The sequence below is a fragment of the Sphaeramia orbicularis genome, chromosome 9 (assembly GCF_902148855.1).
Source record: "Sphaeramia orbicularis chromosome 9, fSphaOr1.1, whole genome shotgun sequence".
Classification (NCBI taxonomy): domain Eukaryota; kingdom Metazoa; phylum Chordata; class Actinopteri; order Kurtiformes; family Apogonidae; genus Sphaeramia; species Sphaeramia orbicularis.
In genome coordinates, this window is record NC_043965.1 from 18688095 (window position 1) to 18708109 (window position 20015).

The 20015-nt window shown below is 40.1% G+C and overlaps 1 protein-coding gene across 1 annotated transcript in view; it reads right to left on the reverse strand.

Moving 5' to 3' along the window:
- Positions 1-299: 299 nt before the first annotated feature.
- The window catches only part of sema6a (sema domain, transmembrane domain (TM), and cytoplasmic domain, (semaphorin) 6A), a 112339-nt gene continuing 92623 nt past the window's right edge, over positions 300-20015 (reverse strand). Inside the window, 15 exon segments of the mRNA XM_030142590.1 lie at positions 300-3940; positions 3943-3997; positions 4000-4059; positions 4061-4081; positions 4083-4243; positions 4246-4291; positions 4293-4322; positions 4324-4373; positions 4376-4472; positions 4474-4497; positions 4499-4533; positions 4536-4583; positions 4586-4630; positions 18440-18596; positions 18599-18615. Of these exon segments, the coding sequence (XP_029998450.1) occupies positions 3465-3940; positions 3943-3997; positions 4000-4059; positions 4061-4081; positions 4083-4243; positions 4246-4291; positions 4293-4322; positions 4324-4373; positions 4376-4472; positions 4474-4497; positions 4499-4533; positions 4536-4583; positions 4586-4630; positions 18440-18596; positions 18599-18615 (1322 nt within the window). The 3' untranslated portion in view covers positions 300-3464.

Below are 20015 nucleotides of genomic sequence, written 5' to 3' on the forward strand. Positions count from 1 at the left end.
TCACTAAGCCGTGCTTTGTAGCAGCAGTATATGTTATTCTGAAGAAATGTTTTCTGATCTCCTAGGGGTTGGTTGAGAGTTTTTTTTTTTTTTTTTTTTTTTTATGAGTACTTGAGGTAAGAAAGTTCAGTACTTTACTGTAGATAGACAATTGGAAGAAACTTCAGACACTGAGCAAACATGGAATTGGTTCTTTCCCAAAACAGTGTAGTTCTAAATCAAGAACTGTGATGTTCATAGTATAAAGGTAACTACCCCAGGCACAGAAACAAGTGAAAAGTCAAGGACGTATGACAGTCTTCATGACAAGAATTTTATTTTCTTTTTTTAATTACATTTTTGCATTAAATTAAAGAGTTTTTTTTTCTTTACACATACATAAGCTGTGATCAGATGTTAAGGAAGTGGAGAGAGTAGGGCAAAAAACTTTGTGACGTCAACAATATTTTACAAGCTACAAAGTTCAAAAGGTTGAGAAGTTGAGAAGAGAGTTGATTTGCATCTAACAGCGGTGTATTATAACAAGGGTGAAAGACAAAAAGGCACACACCAAAGAACCTCACTGTCCACAGCAGCCTTCACAGTCATTTCCAATCTAGTCTTTGAAATGCTCCAACCCTCTCTGACATCTCGATGTTATAGAACGTTAAATGCACCCACAGCTAAATTTTACATGTCTCTGCAGGAAGTGGACTTTAACTTTCTGACATTTGCTGTAACAATGACTGAATTTTATGTTCACATTTCTGTTTGGACATGGCGTCTCTGGGCTTGAAATATTTAGCTGTAGATCTTACTCAGGTCGAGAACACAGTGGGTGCAGAACAGGTCTTTTGGAAGAGTAAATACAACCCTTCGCACTAATCTTGGGTTAGTTGCACTCTAAACATGATAGCATTGAGTATTTATTAAGAAAACTGTCTGAACTGATCCCAGACTTGTTTCTAAAGACTCCCTCTTTGACCTAATCCGTTACCCACGACTCAGTAATTTGCAACCAAACCCTGTAGGCATCTATGTACACATTAGTCAGGTCACAGATCCTTTTCAACGTTAGCTGTGGATTGAGACATAGTTGGCTTTCCTCCATTGATAAACAGAAAATTGCCTCAATATAAAGAAAACTTTTTTTTTACCTATCTACACATACAACACTAAGGGAGTGCTCTGTTGATTTAAGTGTTGAAGGGTGATCAATAAAATTGTAAGTAAAAAGGAAGTTAAAGCAAAAAAGGTCAAATTGGTATTAGTCAAACTCTCAGCCATTCCTAAGGCCTTGATAGTGAGAGTTAGTGAAGCAAAATAAAAACTTCTCTCTAAACTTTATCAAAATGTATTTTTCCTCACAAAAGGGGGGTTAAATAAGGTACAAATTTTTAATATTGTTTTATTTGTCAACTTTCTTCACAGGAACCAGCCTGTTTATGCATTTATCTAACAACTGAGTGTTACAATGCACATAAAGAAGCCTAGAGCTGTGTTAGTACAACCGGGTGCTTTTGTGTATCTCATTACTGTTAAGTTTGCTTGTGTTGTTCTTGCATTATTATTGCAGTGCACCAGAAAGATACATGTACATTGGCCTTCTCATGTAACAGATGTTAATTGTTCAGTTAATCAGTCAATTAACCATCACGCCAAACAAACCAGACAGCAAAATAAAAGTAAAAACAAATACCAGGACTTTTAAATGTATAAAATAGAAAATGAAAAACCACTCACGTCTTCATTGACATTGCCAGCACAACATAAAGGGTTGCTTAAGCGCATTAATGGCACAATCAGAAATGAACCACAAAAATGTATGTATGTATGTGTGTGTGTTTGCATGTGCATGTGTCTGTGTGAAAGAAAGAGAGAAAGAGTAAAAGAAGAACAGGAATCTTCTTCCATATCTTCCCTCTGGATTTTAAGTGTGTTATGTCTAGGGGACCAGAATTACAACAATAACACCTACATTCTTTAATTGCATTTTTATCAAACCAGGGAAACGTTATGATGTAAGAAAATAAAAAATACTACAAGGAGACAAAGTTAACAGCTAATAAAGAAAACAACACTATTTTAGGGTGTAAGGCACAAATTTACATGTGGAAAAGAAGCAGGCAATACAGATGTTTGTATAGTTTCTCTTTTTCACCTGCTCATCTGTGATGCTGCTAGAAAAGACGATACGTTCCACGATGGAGGCATCGCCCCATTCCCTTGCAGCGCCACTTACAGCTGCTTTTTGTTTTTGTGTGTTTGCAGATTTCCCTACTGTTGCTGCAGCTGCTTCTCTTATTTCTTTGCAACATGCAACAGTGAGCTTTGATGGCAACGGTAAGCCAGCGACAATCAGGACAAATGTTATGACTCACACAAAACCACAGTGCTGATTGGGGGATGCTCATTGGAGAAGTGAAAGGGTGAGATTCAGGAAGTCTTTTTTATGATTGGTCAAAAAACAATGGTTACTCTGGTCCGTAAAGGTAAAAGTCCCTGTCTGGCACAGTTTAAATAAATATCTCCTCCTCTGCACAGAGGTCACATATGTCAAGCTGCAGGTCCCACTGAGCACCAAGTAAGACCTAATGGACCCTTAGTCAATCAACAAAGTTCTACTGGCTCCAGTTTAATGACTTTAAATAGTTAGTTTTTCCTCACACTTGATTAATTATTATTAAAAGATCTCTTTTCTCTCTTCTCTCTCTCTCTGAGCCTAGAAAGTCAGTCTTTTTTTTTTTCCAAAGCACTTAATAAAAATAAATACAACAAGCTATTAGTATTAACAGTCATGTGTTATTCAGTAACCAGTACAGTAGAAGATTCTTCTGCCCCGGCTTTCAATTAAAACCAAGGCAAGACTTGATTGCTGTAACACTGAGATGCTTTTCACAGTTTCCAACAGAACTCAGGTGGCTTTCTGTCCGTTCAGTTTGAGCTCAGTCTCGGGTCCAAGTGCCTGTGTGTTCCTCCAGTCCTGTACACGGTACTGTACAGTGATTATTCTCCAAACAAACCCTATTCTCGTATGTGCTTTTACCAGCATGATAAGAGTATCACGTCAAGGTCCCGGTGGCGAAAAACACAACAAACAGGAGAGCCACTGTCTTGGATGCTACAGGGCGTCGTTGGATGAAATATTCAGGACAAGATCATCTTCTTCTGTTTCAGTAGCACATGTTTCCCATGTGTGTTTACAGAGGAACTGGAAGCCAGCCAGAGCATGAGCTCGATGACGGCAACAAATGACAACAACCATTTGTATAATATTACATATTTATATAAAAGAATGTGTTTTCTTAAAAAAAAAAAAAAAAAAAAAAGAACCGTGTTGCTTTTTCCACTGTACTGTACACCAAAAAACAAACAAACAAAAACACTAAAAGGAGATGCAAGTTGTACAGTATTCCCTGTTTTTTCTCTTGTTCAGAAGAAAACCTTTTCCTACTGTTCGTTAAACTGACTGGTCATGGAGCTGACTATGTGCACGAGTCACTGGACTTGACTTTTGTTGAGAGGGAAACTACTGAGGGTTTGGGTGGGACATCAGGTTGAGATGTTTGATGCCCGTTCGAGGGCAGTGACCCGTAGGAGCTCATTCCAGGTTGCCGTGACAGCGATATGCCTTGTGCTGTCATTTGTATGGAGTCCACCCTCTGAGGCGCAGGGGGCGGAGTCTCCACACGGTTGAAGCTGTGATGTCTCGCCAAATGGGAGGAGTTAGATGAGTTGGTGTTGTGCTTCTTAAGGACTGAGGATCCGGAGGCGGATGACGCAGACCCTTTCCGAAGCCCGTACACTGACGAGTGCACCTCCAGGCGTTTGCCCATCTGCGGGACGGCGGGGATGGTGAGGGACGCCTCCCGCTGCGGCACACGGGGCGGAAGCACCCCATCTGGATCCACCATGTTAAGGTTGGGGCATGGGCTTTTGACAGTCTTGTACTCTAGGGTGGCCCCTGGTCGTCCATGACGCCGTGGCCCATGCTCAGGTCACTGTGGGTGGGGCTGCTCCAATGTATTCGTGCTGGTACGACTGCTGATGCTGCTCGAAGTGAGGCTGGAGGCGCTGGTGGCTGAGGCTGCGGCAGAGGAAGGTACTACCACACTGGGGATGTGTCCCGGCGAGGCCCTCAGGGGCAGGTCTGTAGAGATAACAGGGGAGCCCATCGGTGGCATGTCCTTGGTGCAGGCATTGATGAGGTTCTGATTTCTCTCCCATTCACGGCTGCCTCGGCTGGGCTTGGCGACGCGCTGCATGGTGTGGACTCGGGTGTCGGCAGGCTGCCAGATCTAGGGTGGTGCTGGTTCTGCCTTGATCAACATCTTCGCGTTCGGTTGTCAGTCTCCCATTGTGCATCAGAGGAGGTGAGGATAGCTCTGGGCGTCGTCTTTAGCCTGCGTCTCAACAGGCCTGTCAGCTTGGTCACACTGTTCTATGGACCCCCGGAGGGAGTGGAGGTGGTGGCTGTCCTTTTCCTTGCGGCCCTGTCATGTCTAGGTCTCGCCGGCGGGTGGTCACAGACGCAGTAGACAATGATGCCTGAGAGATAGCGCCCATGGCAAACGCCAGGATGACAGCTATGGCCAACAAGGTCAAGGAACGAGCTGGTCACGGCCTCTCTGGTAGCTCTCACGGATCACACCTGCAGAGAGACATGGAGAATCACATCAGACTGACAGACTGAGGGGAAGTGACACAGCTGCTGCGTGGTGGCGCTGCTTTTTGAAATGTAGCTGTTGGACAAGATGCATATTATTAGACACACCAACAAATAGAGAGTGATACTGAATAACAATAATTAAAAAATGATTTGCTGGGTTAATAGAGATTAGAGGTTTAAATAATTTTATGAAAAACATGCAAATGAAAAAGGGTTTATCCCGTCATAAGAACACCTATTCACAATGCTAGCTTAAAGTAGCAACATTCAATATTTCTGAAAATCCAATCTTAGACCGAAAATGTGTTTTGGAGGAGGTGATTATGATTCACATTTTAAATCCCAGATAAAACCTTCAGCTTTGAAATGAAAAAGATATGAGCACAGATAAAAGAGCCTGAAATACCCAAACCCTTTTTCTCATAGATGCAAATGGGAGACTTTTCATAAAGCTTGGATCCAATCTCATGAATCACAGAGAATACATTAAAAAGCCTCTGATTAGGCGCTAAATCCAATGAGCTGTGTCATCAGTGTCTGTGTGAAAGCGCCACTTTCAAAGACTGGCAAGACAGGCTGCGATACGGCCAAATAAAAGATAATTCAATAAAAGCAGCTATGAAGTATTCGAGCAGCGGGAGAGTGGGAGCAGCAGGTTGTGTGTAATGAAATGGGGTCAGCCCTAATCTGCGCTCAAATACACACCAGTGTTAAAAACATGCCCCCACTACACACACACAAACGCACACACACATGCACATGGATGATAACCTCCAGCCTGTTGATGAATGAAGACATCTAATGCAGCACTCTGCTCCTTGGGTTAAACACACCAGTCCACAGCAGAGAGATTTATAATGTGTTCACACATGACCTGTGGCTAACATAGATCAGTTACCACAGACAGAGGATTAGGCAGGTGGGCTCTATCATGTAAAAAGCTCCCACAGTGCACTGGTTCTGTCAGATGATAGCGTGACTCAGTTACACATGTGCAAAGCACTTACAGTCTCATACCCATCATATACAATGTCAGTGAAGGGAGGGTTACTTTTGAGGTGTAAGAAGATACCAGGTACTAACTAACCAGTTTAAAAATGTAATGAGTAACTATTTTATGACTGTTTTTATTCATTGACTGACCCAAAGAGACCCCACACGGCCACCAGCAACACAAACCATCTACAGATCTAAACTGTTTAATACCTTTTTATCCACTAATCCTATCCATACATGTAAATAATTGTGTGTAAAATGTTTGTCACCTTTTCACGGTCATTAGATTTGACCCATGTGGATGTTCACAGGCTCACCGTCATCTTCTACACATTGATTCACCAGTTGGATCAATGACAGTGGATGGACATGCTTGTTTTAACATTCACTTAGCAATATCTTTTGACTTTTTATTCATTTTTTCTCTGTTTTGATTGTAATTAACTTTGAGTACGCTGAGTTTTCATTAACATCTACATGATCTGTGAATTAAATATAGGAAAATACATGATTTACACCCAAAAATGCAATACACAGGATAATATTATTTTAAAAAATTGGTGATAATCAGTTACGAAAGGTAGAAACAGAGAAAAAATCATTTGGGAACAGCCACAAATTAATACTGGGTCTTTATGGGTTAATGTAACATGTACATTTGACTAACTGAAACAACCGAACAGTCTTAATCATACAGCACAAGCCTTTTTCTGATTTCAGAAGGAAAACAGTGTTGAGTTTCAACCCTGAAGGTGTCGGATATGTAGCTGTTAAATTCTACACATGGGTGTAGGTTTCTTTGACCCATACGGGGGATGCATTCAATGTGAAGTCTTAAATGTCTGAACACATGAAATTTCATTGTTAAACACATTATTTCATGAATTTTGCTGTTTTAAGTCAGTGCAGGTGTGTTATGTTTTCAGCAAAACTAGCATTGGTAGAACTACTGTAGACTACACAATGAACTTTTTCCAAGATGGCAGCACACAGCAGTGCAATATTGTACAGATTCAGAGGTTTATTTTATTTTGTTATATTGTAGCAAACTTTCAGTTTTTAGTGTTTCTACATTTTATTTCTATTTAATATTTAATCTTGTTTTTCCTGCTACAAACACTGAGACCTGCGTACTATATTTCGTTCTATCATGTCTATTGATTAAACGACAATCAAGCAGTCTGAAAAGCTAGAGGGATTTTATTTTATTTTTTCCTTTCAGTAGTTTTAACATCACAAACTCAAATATGTTTTCATATTAACCAGAGAAAATAAGAAATAAAAGCCATTTGTTGCCCATAAAGTTGGAATAATTTTGTTTTCAGGACACATTCCTCCTTTTAGTCCTATTTATATCATCAGCAAACACCTTTGACCAGGTCCAATGATTACATACTGAGTCCCACTTACACTTTATCTATAAAATAAATCAGTGTCACAATCATTTCATGAGAAGAGGAAAAATGTTTTATTCCAACTTTATTGTCAACAGTGCACAAGCCTGTGGTACATCCTGCAGTTGTATCAATATTTGAGGAAATACTTGTAATGTACATGTAATAAAAGTCTCCTGCTTGTTTCATGTTTTGATCTAAATTTGAGTGTTTTTAACCAAAGATTAAACTCAGATTTACCCCTTTTAATCACCAACATTGTTGATTAAGATTTTGTTCTCAATAACTGTAATTAACACATTTTACATCACGGAAATTTATTCTCATAACTAGTTATTCCCCCAACACTACATGTTGTAGTAAAGGCAAAAAAACTAAAAATACCTTTCTTAATGTATGCGTCAGGCTGTGGATAACATAACAAGAGGGCAACAACCTGAAATATCTGAAGACATTCACCAATAATGCCTGAAGGCTTTATACTTCTCTATGAGAGAGGAGGTGTGTGTTTACACTGAATTCATGTTTCTATAATAAGTGCTGTGTGGGTGATATGTATATTAACAACTATAGGAGATCACACTGTCATTCACTGTGAATTATAATACTAAAATAATAGGCCACTGGATTGGCTGATAATCCAACCTTCACATTCACCTGTTTAGATTAATTTCTGAACACTTTCACAGTTTCATCTTCTGTCTGTATTAGAACAATCATAATAACAATTACAATTATGAAAACTTGTTAGTACCTACTATCGGCCCCACTAATGACTCACATTAAATACAAATATGAAGCAAAGTTATTTACACTGTGAGCACAAACAATTTAACACAACAAACATATCAATCAAGACAAGCATCGACAATGACTGCCATTTTGTCTTTTTGTTATTTTCTGTTCCCAGGGACGCTCTTGTTTTTCTTGAACATAATAATAATAATATAATAATAACCAGCGCCTCAATTTGTGCTCTGTAATTTGTCAAAAGAAGATGCACGAAATAAAACCTCAGTCACGATAATTCAGTAAAATCCTGAAGGGAGCTGGTAATAGTGTTTAGGCTTTTCAGCACGGCCGTGGTCACCGAGGACGCACTCGAGAGAATATCTTCTGTGTCTTTCAGTAAGACATAGCACAGACACAGAGAACAGCATGGTAATCTGTTCTCATGGAGCTGAAATCCAGACTCTCTTTAAACTAACAGCCTAATCCTCCACTCGCTGCATCATACTTCATTAGCCCAAAAACCTGACTTAAACCCGTTTTTTTGAGCTGAAATAAAGCCACGGGTGAAGCCTCAAATTCTGTTCATCTTTTAAGCACAACCTGAATTTAAAAAAAAAGACACAGTTACTTTAGCTCAGATCATTTCTCATTTATAATATAAATAAAGCTTCATTTTTTTTTCTCTTGCTGTAATAGAGCGCTGACAACCCACAGCTTGGTGATATCTCATTTAGTGTTAACAAAGACTTTTAAAACATGTTTCTGGCAAAAATCACTTCTTATCAGGGACTCTGCTCTGGTGCGGAGATAGAGTGAGAAGTGATGAGTGTTATCTGCAGTGAAGCATTAAAGTCTGACATGTGTTATGCCCTGGACTCGTTGTGACCAAATGGCCAAATGGCGCTCCTGTCCGACTAAACATCTGCTTCTCATCTCAATACTGTAACATCTGAAAACGAGACAGATATTGTCCCTCGCCGCCATCAGTCATTTTGTTGTCTTTCTGGCATCCTCACTTAGATCTGTTTTCCTGCTTCTTTGCTGAAAAAAACCCCCCAGACTTTTCTCTTGATTCACAGTGTGTTTTTGTTCTGTTCAGCTTCATATGGTATGTTTTTTTTATGCAGTGGAAAATGGCAACATTATAATTATAACTTGTGGTCTTGGTGAGTTATCATGCTTTGGCAGAAGCACCATGGTGACGGGATGCTGTTATAGAGCTGCTGGGGAAAAAAAAAAATAAAAAAGCTAAAGAAATGAAAAGACAACTTGAGGTGAGAACCCTTTGAAATCCTAAAAACTATTCATGTTAGAAAATTCAAGTGAAAGACTAGTCGCTTTTCATTGGACATCCGCGCAAAACTTTACCCATATTTATTAAATGTCGAAAAAACAGAAGTGCGTAATGTCAGTTTTTCCATTAAATCACAAATGGATGATTGTTTACTATTATGGCGAGGACACGAGAAGTCATTCCATAACATGGTGACGAATGTAAATATGGTGTTATTTACAGATATATTCATTATCATTATATTATTATTATTATTATTATTATATCATTACCCCTCTATCTCATACTAAATTAAAAAATGATTGGGTTTCCTGGTGTGTCCACACATACGGCGACATGTTTCTTCTTCTTCTTCACTTGTTGTAACGTACGTCAACATCCGTTTTTTTTTAATTCACCTGACTCTAGTTGTGAAAAAAAAGTCTTTCCATTGCAGTTTTCCTTGATGTACCATTTGTGCTACACCTGAAAAACCACCTCTTGCCAGCGCAAAAACTTTTAATCGAAAAATGAGACTTGGCGAAATTGTCATTTTTCCATTAGGTAAATTTTTATACGCAAGTTACATTTGCGCAATTTGAGGGTCACTGGAAAAGCAACTACTGACACCTACTTTGTCACCTTTCTAATTTTGGTCCTTGTTAGAAGTAAATCCATACACTCATCCGTCTCTGTCTGCAGTGCTTACATGCTGAAAGTGCAAGTCAAACTGTTATGAAATTTCATGACAGTGAATTTATTGCTGGTAAAGGTTAACTGTCTAAAATCAGGGACTGGAATTTCACAATGAATAACAAGGCAGCAGAGCCAAGCGGGTTGTCCATTCTGGTCAAAGAGGCGAATTGTGAACCCAGATCTTTGTCTTCTGTTCTGAGTGAGGGAGCCAGGGTTAAAGCCCTATTTAACCTGCACTGCATGGGTCTTCCTGTCTATGTCTTCATAAAAAAAAAGTTAAAAAAAAAAAAAAAAATCCTTTCATTCTTTTTTCCCCTTTTTTCCCCTTTCCATCCCTCATGTCACTAGATTGCTTTACACACACACTCCTGGAGGGTACTTAGCCCAAGGCCTTGAGCGAAACAAGAAAGAAAAAAAAAAAAAAAAAAAGAGAAAACTTTGAAGACTTCCATCTTTCATGTAAGGAATTGTTTCTCATCCTAAGATCAAAGAGAATGGAAGTGGCCACTGAGGACACCGGAGTCGTCTCTGTTCGAATCACAGGACTTCAGGCGTTTGTATCAAGGTGGTACGCTGCTCACTTTTTACATTTTCAAATCCCTGTGTGTGATCTTGTCAAACTTTCTCCAAACTTCTGCTGTGGTGTGACCTTCAAATATATTAAAGTGTTGCTAAAACCCACAGATTTGCTGCTCTGGCCTCATCGTGTTAGAGCGTCAGACTATACACAGTGACTTATAATTGACTGGTTTCAACTTTGACTCGCCCCCAGAATGCATTGCGAGGCATCCTGCAGCTCAACACTTTGAATTGCGCTTGAATTGATTTAAATTTCATGCCGCCCCCGGCCTCAACATTCAGATATTAAACACATATCTCAGATACTCCGATATTTCTCGCTGTCAAAACAGCCCGGGTCGGCAACACTTCCTTGTAAATCAGAAACACTGTAATGCGGTGTGACTGGAACTTATGAATGGTATCTCTCTGTATGTCGGACACACATACACAATCCGACTCCTTTTAATCTCTCTGATTTAAGTCCACAGAGCTGGTCTTTGTGTAGCGTTGGGAAACTTCAAAGAGAGTTAAACATCACAGAGGGGTTACAGGGAGGGTGTTGACCTCTGACCGCAGACTGCTACACACATTCGTTGTCTGCAAAAATGACAAAATCTTAATCAGTGCGAACTGCGCTCACTGACATGTTACTTGTTGATAGATAAACAGTGGAATTGACATGTAAAGTGAAGTGAGTTGAAGGAGAGATGAAAGACAAGACGCAGGAAATGTTTACTTTCCCTTCCCTGCAGCAAAAGCCTTGGAAAGTCCTTATTTGCTTTCGGGGACTCGCTTGTTGTCATCTTTTTAAGAGGACGGTGCTGTTTAGTAGGACGACAACAATTCATTAAGTTCTGTTTAATCCCCAGTTAGGATATTATCCCATTAACTCTTGTGTATGTTTGTGTTCAAGAGGCACTTGCATTAATGGTGTTATCCAAAATTAAAGCGTTAATCACACAGTCCTATGTCACTGCGCTGCATACTGACGAACCAGTTAAGATATAATTAAACCCCTAATTATATCATTCTGCACATCAGGTACTAACACCGACATACTAACCTATCCACCTCCATGCATGCATAGCGTAGTTTCTGATACTCAAAGGCAATCACTGCAAATTAAACATCAACGGGAACATTTTTCATTAGCTGGAGGACTCCTTAAAATGACACCAGTATCTTCTATATTAACAGCAAATAGAGTTATTAAAAGACACTGCCCAGCATGAGCAATACTGTTAAATGCTGCTCCAATTACATCAAAATTTTGGGGGGATCTCACGTTGGCGAAGTTTTAATGTGACAGCAGCTCTACAGTGGTAAAAGTTTATCAGTCACTGAAATCATGAGGCACAGTAGGAGAAGAACCCTGTAGCTTAGACTGCTGTGTAGTGTTTTTTTCCCATAGTCTTGACTGCACCCAGTCACCATTCTTAATGATTGACTTTCATGCAGATGGTGAGCCACTGGAGTTACTTTTTTGCCCTGAGAGTGGTGAAAATATATGGAAAGGCTTTGAGTTTTGTGGGTGACTTAAGGACTATATATGCTCCGATATCTGCTGGACTTAAAGGAGTGATATTTTGCTTTTTTTAAATCGAATTATGCATTTAAAAACATTTCCCTGTGGTCTACATAAACTGTAAATGCTATGCTTGGGTCTGAATTCTTCATTAATTCAACTCCACAGGTCCATCTTCAACCCTATTTCTGAGTAATGACACTAGAAAGGTTGTTTTGAGCGCTGGCCCTTTAAATGCACATGACCCACTTCAGGCCCCGCACCCTCCAGGTTGCTGGTTGTGCTGCTCTGTCCCGTTCAACCAGCAACTGAACATTTTAGGTAACTGGCTCAAAATTTGGACATACTTTCAACCGCTGCTGCTGACAAACAGTTATGGCGTATTCGGAGAAATATTCATTGGAGGTCTTGACCTTATGTGTGCAAATGTCGTGATGTAACTAGTTATAGACATAACAAATTAGGCAGGAATTAAAACGGGTTATAGAAATCCACTTGATTTTTGCCAAAATGAATATAAAGACAGCTTCATAGCACCTGGAGGGTTCAAATTCAAACTTTTTGAACTATTAGGGTCCAAAAATACACAAATAAATGTACCAAAGACTAATAAAAGTGGGTTTAGCAAAATATGACCCCTTTAATGCACTGATAATTCCTCTTAATGGACATTCATAAGTGGCCCATCATAGTACCAATCCAGGAACAAAGACTTGTATCTAGTTGATGAGTTGCCAAGTCACAGACACAGGGAATGTGACGATTTAACGCCATCTGAATGTGAGCAAGACAAGCTTCAAAAGCACAAAGAACAGCCTGCTCTGATATGAGAACCAGGCTCGCACGTCCAAAAGATACATCAAAGCTTTTGTTCTGAGCATTTTACCAACAAGCAACAGCGAGAGGTCTTACTGAAAAGGATAACCAAAACACAAAAATGGGAAAGTCAGCAGCAAATGTGTTTAGAAAACAAAAGCAGTCAGAGAGAACAATAAGCTAATCAGGGAGGAAATTATGGCTTATGGCTTGACGTCAACCAGGGAGTGCGTAATGCTGGGAAACATCCAGTTCACTGTTTCTATTATGATTCACAATGAACTGCCAATAATTCAGTCCTCCTAACAAAGACCTATCAAAATCTGTGACCACTAAGACAAGAGTGGGATTAACTTCTATAGTTCATACAAGAATATAAGTGTGATAATTACACCTTCTATTGTATATTATATACCTGTTTCCACTTCTTCTCAAACGACTTTCCTCTCCAGCTTTCACTATAACCTATGTCACCTCATTTTATATAACTTTAAACCTTTAACTTTAAAGAAATGAGAGGCTAATTTTGGCCTTAAACAGCTCACACTGAAACATTTCAGAAAATATTCAGAATAATATGGAAAAAGGTCATAAGTATCTTTGTGCTTCCTATGAAATGTTGGGAGATTGTCAAAATTACTGACTACACACTAGTATTTCTACACATTTCTATTTTCCTGTTTTAAGGCTATTGTCAGTGACTGATGTGTAAATTCTTAATATTGCAAACACTGAAGAATAACACCTACATCAAGTGCTCCATAAAGGTATCTTGGTTCCTGTTTTAGCAAAGAAAACAGTGATTTTCATTTCAAAATTTACAAACTTATAAGCATTTTTGTTTTTATGGTTGGAAACAGCAGATGCAACATTTATAAAAGATGTAATTTTCCTTTTTTGGCATTGAAAAACAGATGATTAGATATTTTTTACTGAACATATTTTGTTTCTCTCGCAGCTGAAAGATTCACAGCAGGCTGCAGCTGCTTTTCCTCTGTTTTCTTATTCTCTTTATTCATATCTTATTGGTGGGAATAATCATCATAAACACGAAATCAAGTGCTTGCAAATGTTGTATCTATAGTTTCTGTCATTGAAAAGATGAAAAAAACATGTATCATGTACCATGGTATACTTTGCACACTGGTAATGAATTGATTGGAAACTGCTCTGCTGTCCTCATAATAGTTACAGAGTTTGCAGACATACTATGGGAATAAATTGGTGATTAAACCAGTGGGAGCATAGCTGTAGAATGGTGTCACATATCTGCCCTTATAGGCATTCAACCTGTCACTGCACTGAACCTGCATTTTTGAGATTTTCCTGTAAATAATAAATGCATGATACTCTGTCACTACTGGACATATTTGACAGTTTTCCATAACAACAGGTCACATTCATGATTGACACAACATTCCAAATAATGAATGTATGTCAGCTGACTTTCAGACAGTCATGTAAGTGAAATGCTCAGGCTATCAGGTCTTTTGGTAGAAAAAAAAAGTGCTGGATCCCTGTGGAGCGGGGTCATACTCTTCCCTCTATCATACCGGCTTCACCTTGGCACACAGGTGTCAAAGAGCTGGCCTGCTTCTGAAAATAACTTTTGCAGAGCAGCTGTCAAGCACTTGGTATTACAGTGAAATCCTCGGCATCAGGAAATCATATTTCTCAATAAACTCCAGTAACTCTCATCTAATGGTAAACAAACTCGGAACAGTTTTAGGTTTATTTTAAATACATATAATGATTTAAATCCACAAATTGAGTTTGTTTTGATCAAAATGTGCCTGCTGCATCATATCTTCTAAGTCTTCGTTTACATGCACAAATATTCAGTTTTTGCCCTTATTCTGAAAAAACACAACATTTCTACCCCGATCTTTACACATCATTAATATCCTCATTTATATACAACAGTGCATACCCTGATTAAAATTACATTTTTCAGTTTTCATCTGATATCAGACATTCCACCGTGCAAACTCATGCTCCCTCTTTCATTCCTTCAGGCAACTTCTTAAAAATGTAAGCAACTCATACCCAAAAACCTGTTGATATCCTCTTTTCATAATATTTAAGAGTAGGTGTGTTTCTTTTCCAGCCAGACGTGTGGACTATCCTTTGGGGTATGCTTCTGTACTAGGGAGGATCTTTGTCTCTGCCCCAGCTGACTGTAAACGGGGGCAGTGTGTCTGCAAATGAAACCCACAAATGAGACAACATACTTTGAATGTGGAGTAAACATATCCTCATTTGACCGGAATAATATAAGCACATCCCAAATGTCTGGAAAATGGAAAATTCTCCATTCAGATCAAGGCCTAATTCATATTATCCAAACAGAATATGCTGTTCATATGATACCTGTCTATTCTTATATATAAAATAATGTGGAATATTAGTGTGCATGTAAACATAGTGAATTTTAATCCTGTCTAATTAACAGTTTTCATCTTTGACAAACGTTTCAGTATAATATATAATGGTTAGCAGTTGGAGATGAGCTAGATTATAGTGTAACAGACCACATAGCCTGTTTAGGACAGTGTCCTCTGGGTTTGGGATGAAAATTAATGAGCAGGGCAGCAGGAAACGGGCTGGTTCACCCTTTTTTGCATCAATATTTCACCTCTAGCGTCTCTTCTGATTCCCCTTTTCTTCCATTTCATTTGTTCAATTCAGGCTTTTCAGTCAGTTTGTCTACCTTAAATCTCTTTGCCTCTGCCTTATTCCTCCTCACAAGCCTTTTTTTATTGTCCTGTTCTGTTTAATAAATCTTTATCATGTGATTGTTTCTCTCTTACCCCCCCACCCCCACCCTCCCTTATTTCCCATGTCTTCCCCTCTTGTGTCTCTGCATCCTTCTTTCCTTCCACCTTTTCTCCTGGATAGCTCCTGTAATGAACCCATAAATTGGAGCAACACAGCGGTGGCTACAGGTCGACTTGGGGGAAGGTGGATGTAAAGGGGGGGAGGGGATGGGCTTGACTGAGTGAGAGAGAGACCATAAGAGAGAGGTAGAGAGAGTAAGAGAGAGAGAGAGCGAATGAAGGGGGGAGCAGGGCTGAGATTCATTCCTGCAGACAGGGGAAGAGATATGAGTCCAGTTGGAGAAGAGACAGACTACAAGGGGAGAGACAGAGGGGGAGGAGGAGATACAGAAATGCAGGAGGAAAAAAGAACAGAGGAGGGCAAGGGGGAGGGTGTCAGAGGGGAGGAGGCTCCATAAATTGGTTTTAGGAATTAATTTGCGCTAGGTAGGAAGGTATAGCCTTGGAACATGCCATCCCAGTCAGATGAGCGGTCCTGTGGAAGGGAGACTGATCACAATGGCAGCAGATGGGGGAAAAAACAGTGGGATTTGGCATTTTTGGGGGGCAAGATGAGTGATTAGGAGGCAATGGGAGGGGGTGTGTGGCAGGATGGGAGGTCACGAATGGAAAGAAAATATTACAGAGACAGATGAGGGCCAGACAGACAGATAGACAGACGGAAACATCAAGCTCAAATGTACTGTGAAACGCAAGCAGCCACCTGGTAACTGTGATGGCCCCACTGGACTGGTGGATAAACGATGCTGTGGGTGCTAAATATCATCAGTGTGTGAATACTCATCACTTTGCAGCATTTCTAATTACACTGGTGGTGTTGGGCTAATACTATTGGCAGCACTGTAATATTCATTAGCTGATAAGATTCCACAATGCCTCAACTGCAAATGAAAAGTTGGAAAGTAATTGTAATTTCTTATAAATCATGAACACACTTGCTAAATACTTTGGATGAGCTAATACATTTTCATTAAATCATAAACTTTTTGCTTAATTTGAAAGATTGATGGCATGGTTAAATGTTTATCCCTTATTACTCCTGTAAAATGGCTGCATGGGTTTATCTCAGAGGTATTAAAATGCAGATTGAATGACTCATTTACTTTCCTGACATACTTAGTTTGCGACTTCACAATCTTCCGCACTGATTCCATTTTAACTTTCGCATATGCGTTTGTTGAAGTTTCACAGTACAGTTGACACCTGGAGCCAATCATACTGATGGCGACAGGAAGAAAGATGAGGAAGGATGGGTGGAGCGGGAAATGAATTCTGTTGACTGTGGTGCTCAATTTGCCATGCTGAAAAAAAGCATTAAGCTGCAAAGAGGCAAAACTGTGCTTAATACCATCAAAGCAATCAAGGCAAGAAAAATCCAAATATATATACAGCAAAAAAAAAAAAAAAAATACGTAGTCTCAGACCAAGCCATGCAAAATATCAAAAAACTGCTCACAAGAATCGAACACAAGAAATCAACAAATATAATCAGAGCTGGAAAGGAAAAAAAGCGACTGTAGAGCTGAAATTGAAACAGAACTGATAAATACTGAAAAAAAGCTGCAAAGGTGTCTTAAAAATAATAATAATAATAATAATAACAATGATAATACAGAAAAGACAGCAGGAAGCATTGTTTTTGAAATGTGAAGTCTTGTTGCAGTTACCTGAGCACATGCAGTTGGAACCCCGCCCCAAATAGATTCCTTTTTTTATTAATGTTATGAAATCTGATTATTTCACATACGGTCATTCTCATTGCACGTGAGGCTGAGTACTTATGTTACACCTACTCAGGTAACAGCAACAAAGGGCAGCGACAGCATGTTGTGATGCTGGCTGTAGGCATGCTGTCTGAAATCTCTGCCACCATTGTGCTTGAATCTACTGACTCGTGTCTGACTGCTTCCAGCTGACATGCTGTATTCACAGCCCCACCTCTGTTTTATTCCATACAGAGCACATACTTGAACGGGTTCTGTGACAGGCTGAAACATAATGCCTTATCTCAGTGGTTGTAATTATGGAGATGCGCCTGTAGCACATTTATTTATATAGATACTTCAATAAGGCAAAAACTCACCTTCATCTTAGCTCATTAGCGGCTCATTTCTCTGTCTGTCTGGTTTTATTTACATCTACAGAGCATTGCTTCCAGGCCACCTTCATGATGAATCACCCTTATTGATAATCGATATCTCCTCAAGGCCACGGTGACAGTGCGTCTAAAATCATAAACTATATGATGTAGTGGAGACATGTTGCATGTGTTTTAATAGGATTTGTAATAGGTCTATCTGTTTTATTAAGGGCAAAACATGATCAGCAGCTCTGCAATGACCTTTTTTCTCCCAGCCAATGGGTGTTGTTGTGTTCCCCTTCCTTCCCTTCTCTCCTTTCCTCTCCGTCTCATTTGTCCAGAGAACTGTCCTTGAGGCGGTTGCAGCGGTAGGCAGGTTGTAACCACGGGAGAAAGGGCGTTCAATGTCATGTCACTGTGTCGCAAAGCGTGATAGAGCCGTGCCTATGCCCATCGTCTTCAGGAAATAAATACATCGCCATACTCCTTTTCAGAGTGTAATGGTCTGGATATTACATCTCCTGTGGGACATTATCGTCCACGGATAATAAATCCATCCAACACTGTGTGCACAGTGAATGTTTGTGAGTGTACATGCGCGTTAATAAGCGTGAGATGTGTACATGCATGTGTCCTGCATATGAGCATAGTACGTAAGTGTGTTTGAGAGCGTTACTGTGGGGGGTTTACGTGCACAGTGTGAGACAATTTGTCCCTAGAGAGAAAGCGATTCACTATCCCTACACCTCGTCAGCTGGAAGCAGCCAGGCAGCCGTAATCTCAATTACACAAACCCCTCCCTCACCCATTCCTCCCTCCCTCCCTTGCCACAGGTGACAATGGACCAAATTGACTGCTCACTGTTGCGTTCCAAGGCTTACCATTGGCTTCAGTTTGAGTCTGAGAGGGCACGGCCACGTATGGGTCCTCCCCTTGTCTGAGCTCATGGGGGTCCTTCCGCTCCACCATACGGCCCCGCCCCAGGGGGCCCTCAGCGGCCTCGGGAAGGGCCGTGGGGAGTGAGAGGGAGTAGTGATGGGTGGGTGGTGATGGTGGCCTGCCGGACACAACACAGGTTAACCGCTGCTCCAGGCAGAGAGCGATAGGCTTCATGTGCATGTGAGCACAGGCCAGCAGGGGTACACACACACACACGCACACGACACACCAACCACAACACACACACACAAACATACACACACGCACACACACATACACACGCACACACAAGAACAGCTGCTGGGCTGTGTGAGGGCTACAAAGTGTTTCTCCATGCTGACCCAGGGCAACTCATTAGCAAATCTGTGTGTCTTTACTTGTAGTGTGTGTGTGTGTTTCTCAGGGTAGAAATGTCCTTTCTTTTTATGCCTCTCTGTGTCATTCCCTCCTTCCTCTGTCTCTCTCACTGTCTCCCCTCCTGTTCTGACTGACATGTCAAAGCTCCGCTGGGCCTGTCAGAGCAGAGCAGACTACAATCGTATTTCTCCACATCACAGCAGGGCACCTACCTTTGATATGAAGGACAAGAGACCAAACTTTTTTTTTCAACTGCTCCTGTGGAGCAGTCCTGCCACTAACTTTCTACAACAGTAAAGCATTTCCCACTTTGTTCTTGATCTTCTGTGCTACTTTTCTGAAAGCTGTCTGTTACATTAAACACAGGTTTTTATCACTTCAGTCAGTAACAATGTTCATAATTGTGTTTACATATGCAATAATATCTCTGTTATGAGGCTTTTCTCCCAGTTTTATCATATTCAGCATATGGTTTTCATATGGAGCACACAGAGATCTGGATATACATACCCTCATATATACAATAAGCACTGGTATCTTCATCATGTTTAAGCTATTTGATTGTAACTATAGCTGCCTTAGCACTAAAACAACTGTGCTTTCCAATTTGTCTTAAACAGTGATGTAATGTTAAACATGTGTTCTACTTTGACTGGTGTTGGCTTTTCACTGCCGTTTACACAGTTAGAACACTGCATTGTATGTCTTGATCCAGCATTGTTACAACAGATCAAAACATTTAGCCGTGATAGGTTTTTTCAACCCTTGGACACTTGTTCCCATCTAAACTACTAATTACATATAACCCTTCCATTACCGAAAGGAAACATATCTCTGTTTCTCCATCCCTCAGAAAATGAGACATTCTTTCACTGCTGCTGCTGTTTGTCAGCAGAAAGCAGGATAAGATGAATACGAGCATGTATCCCACTTTCATTTGCTAGTATAATCAGGCATCATAACAAGGATAGGGGCTTATCTAAATTTCTGAATCAAGATATGATGTCTTAAAGGTCAACTCAAATACTGAATAGTTGAAAAAAACAGAATCATAACAGGGATACTCAACTCCATGTAAACACACCAAACATTGATTCACTTCTTTCTGCTTTCCCCCACTGATCGCTCCAATTCCAGATCTACAGTTTGGTCTTGTTTTTG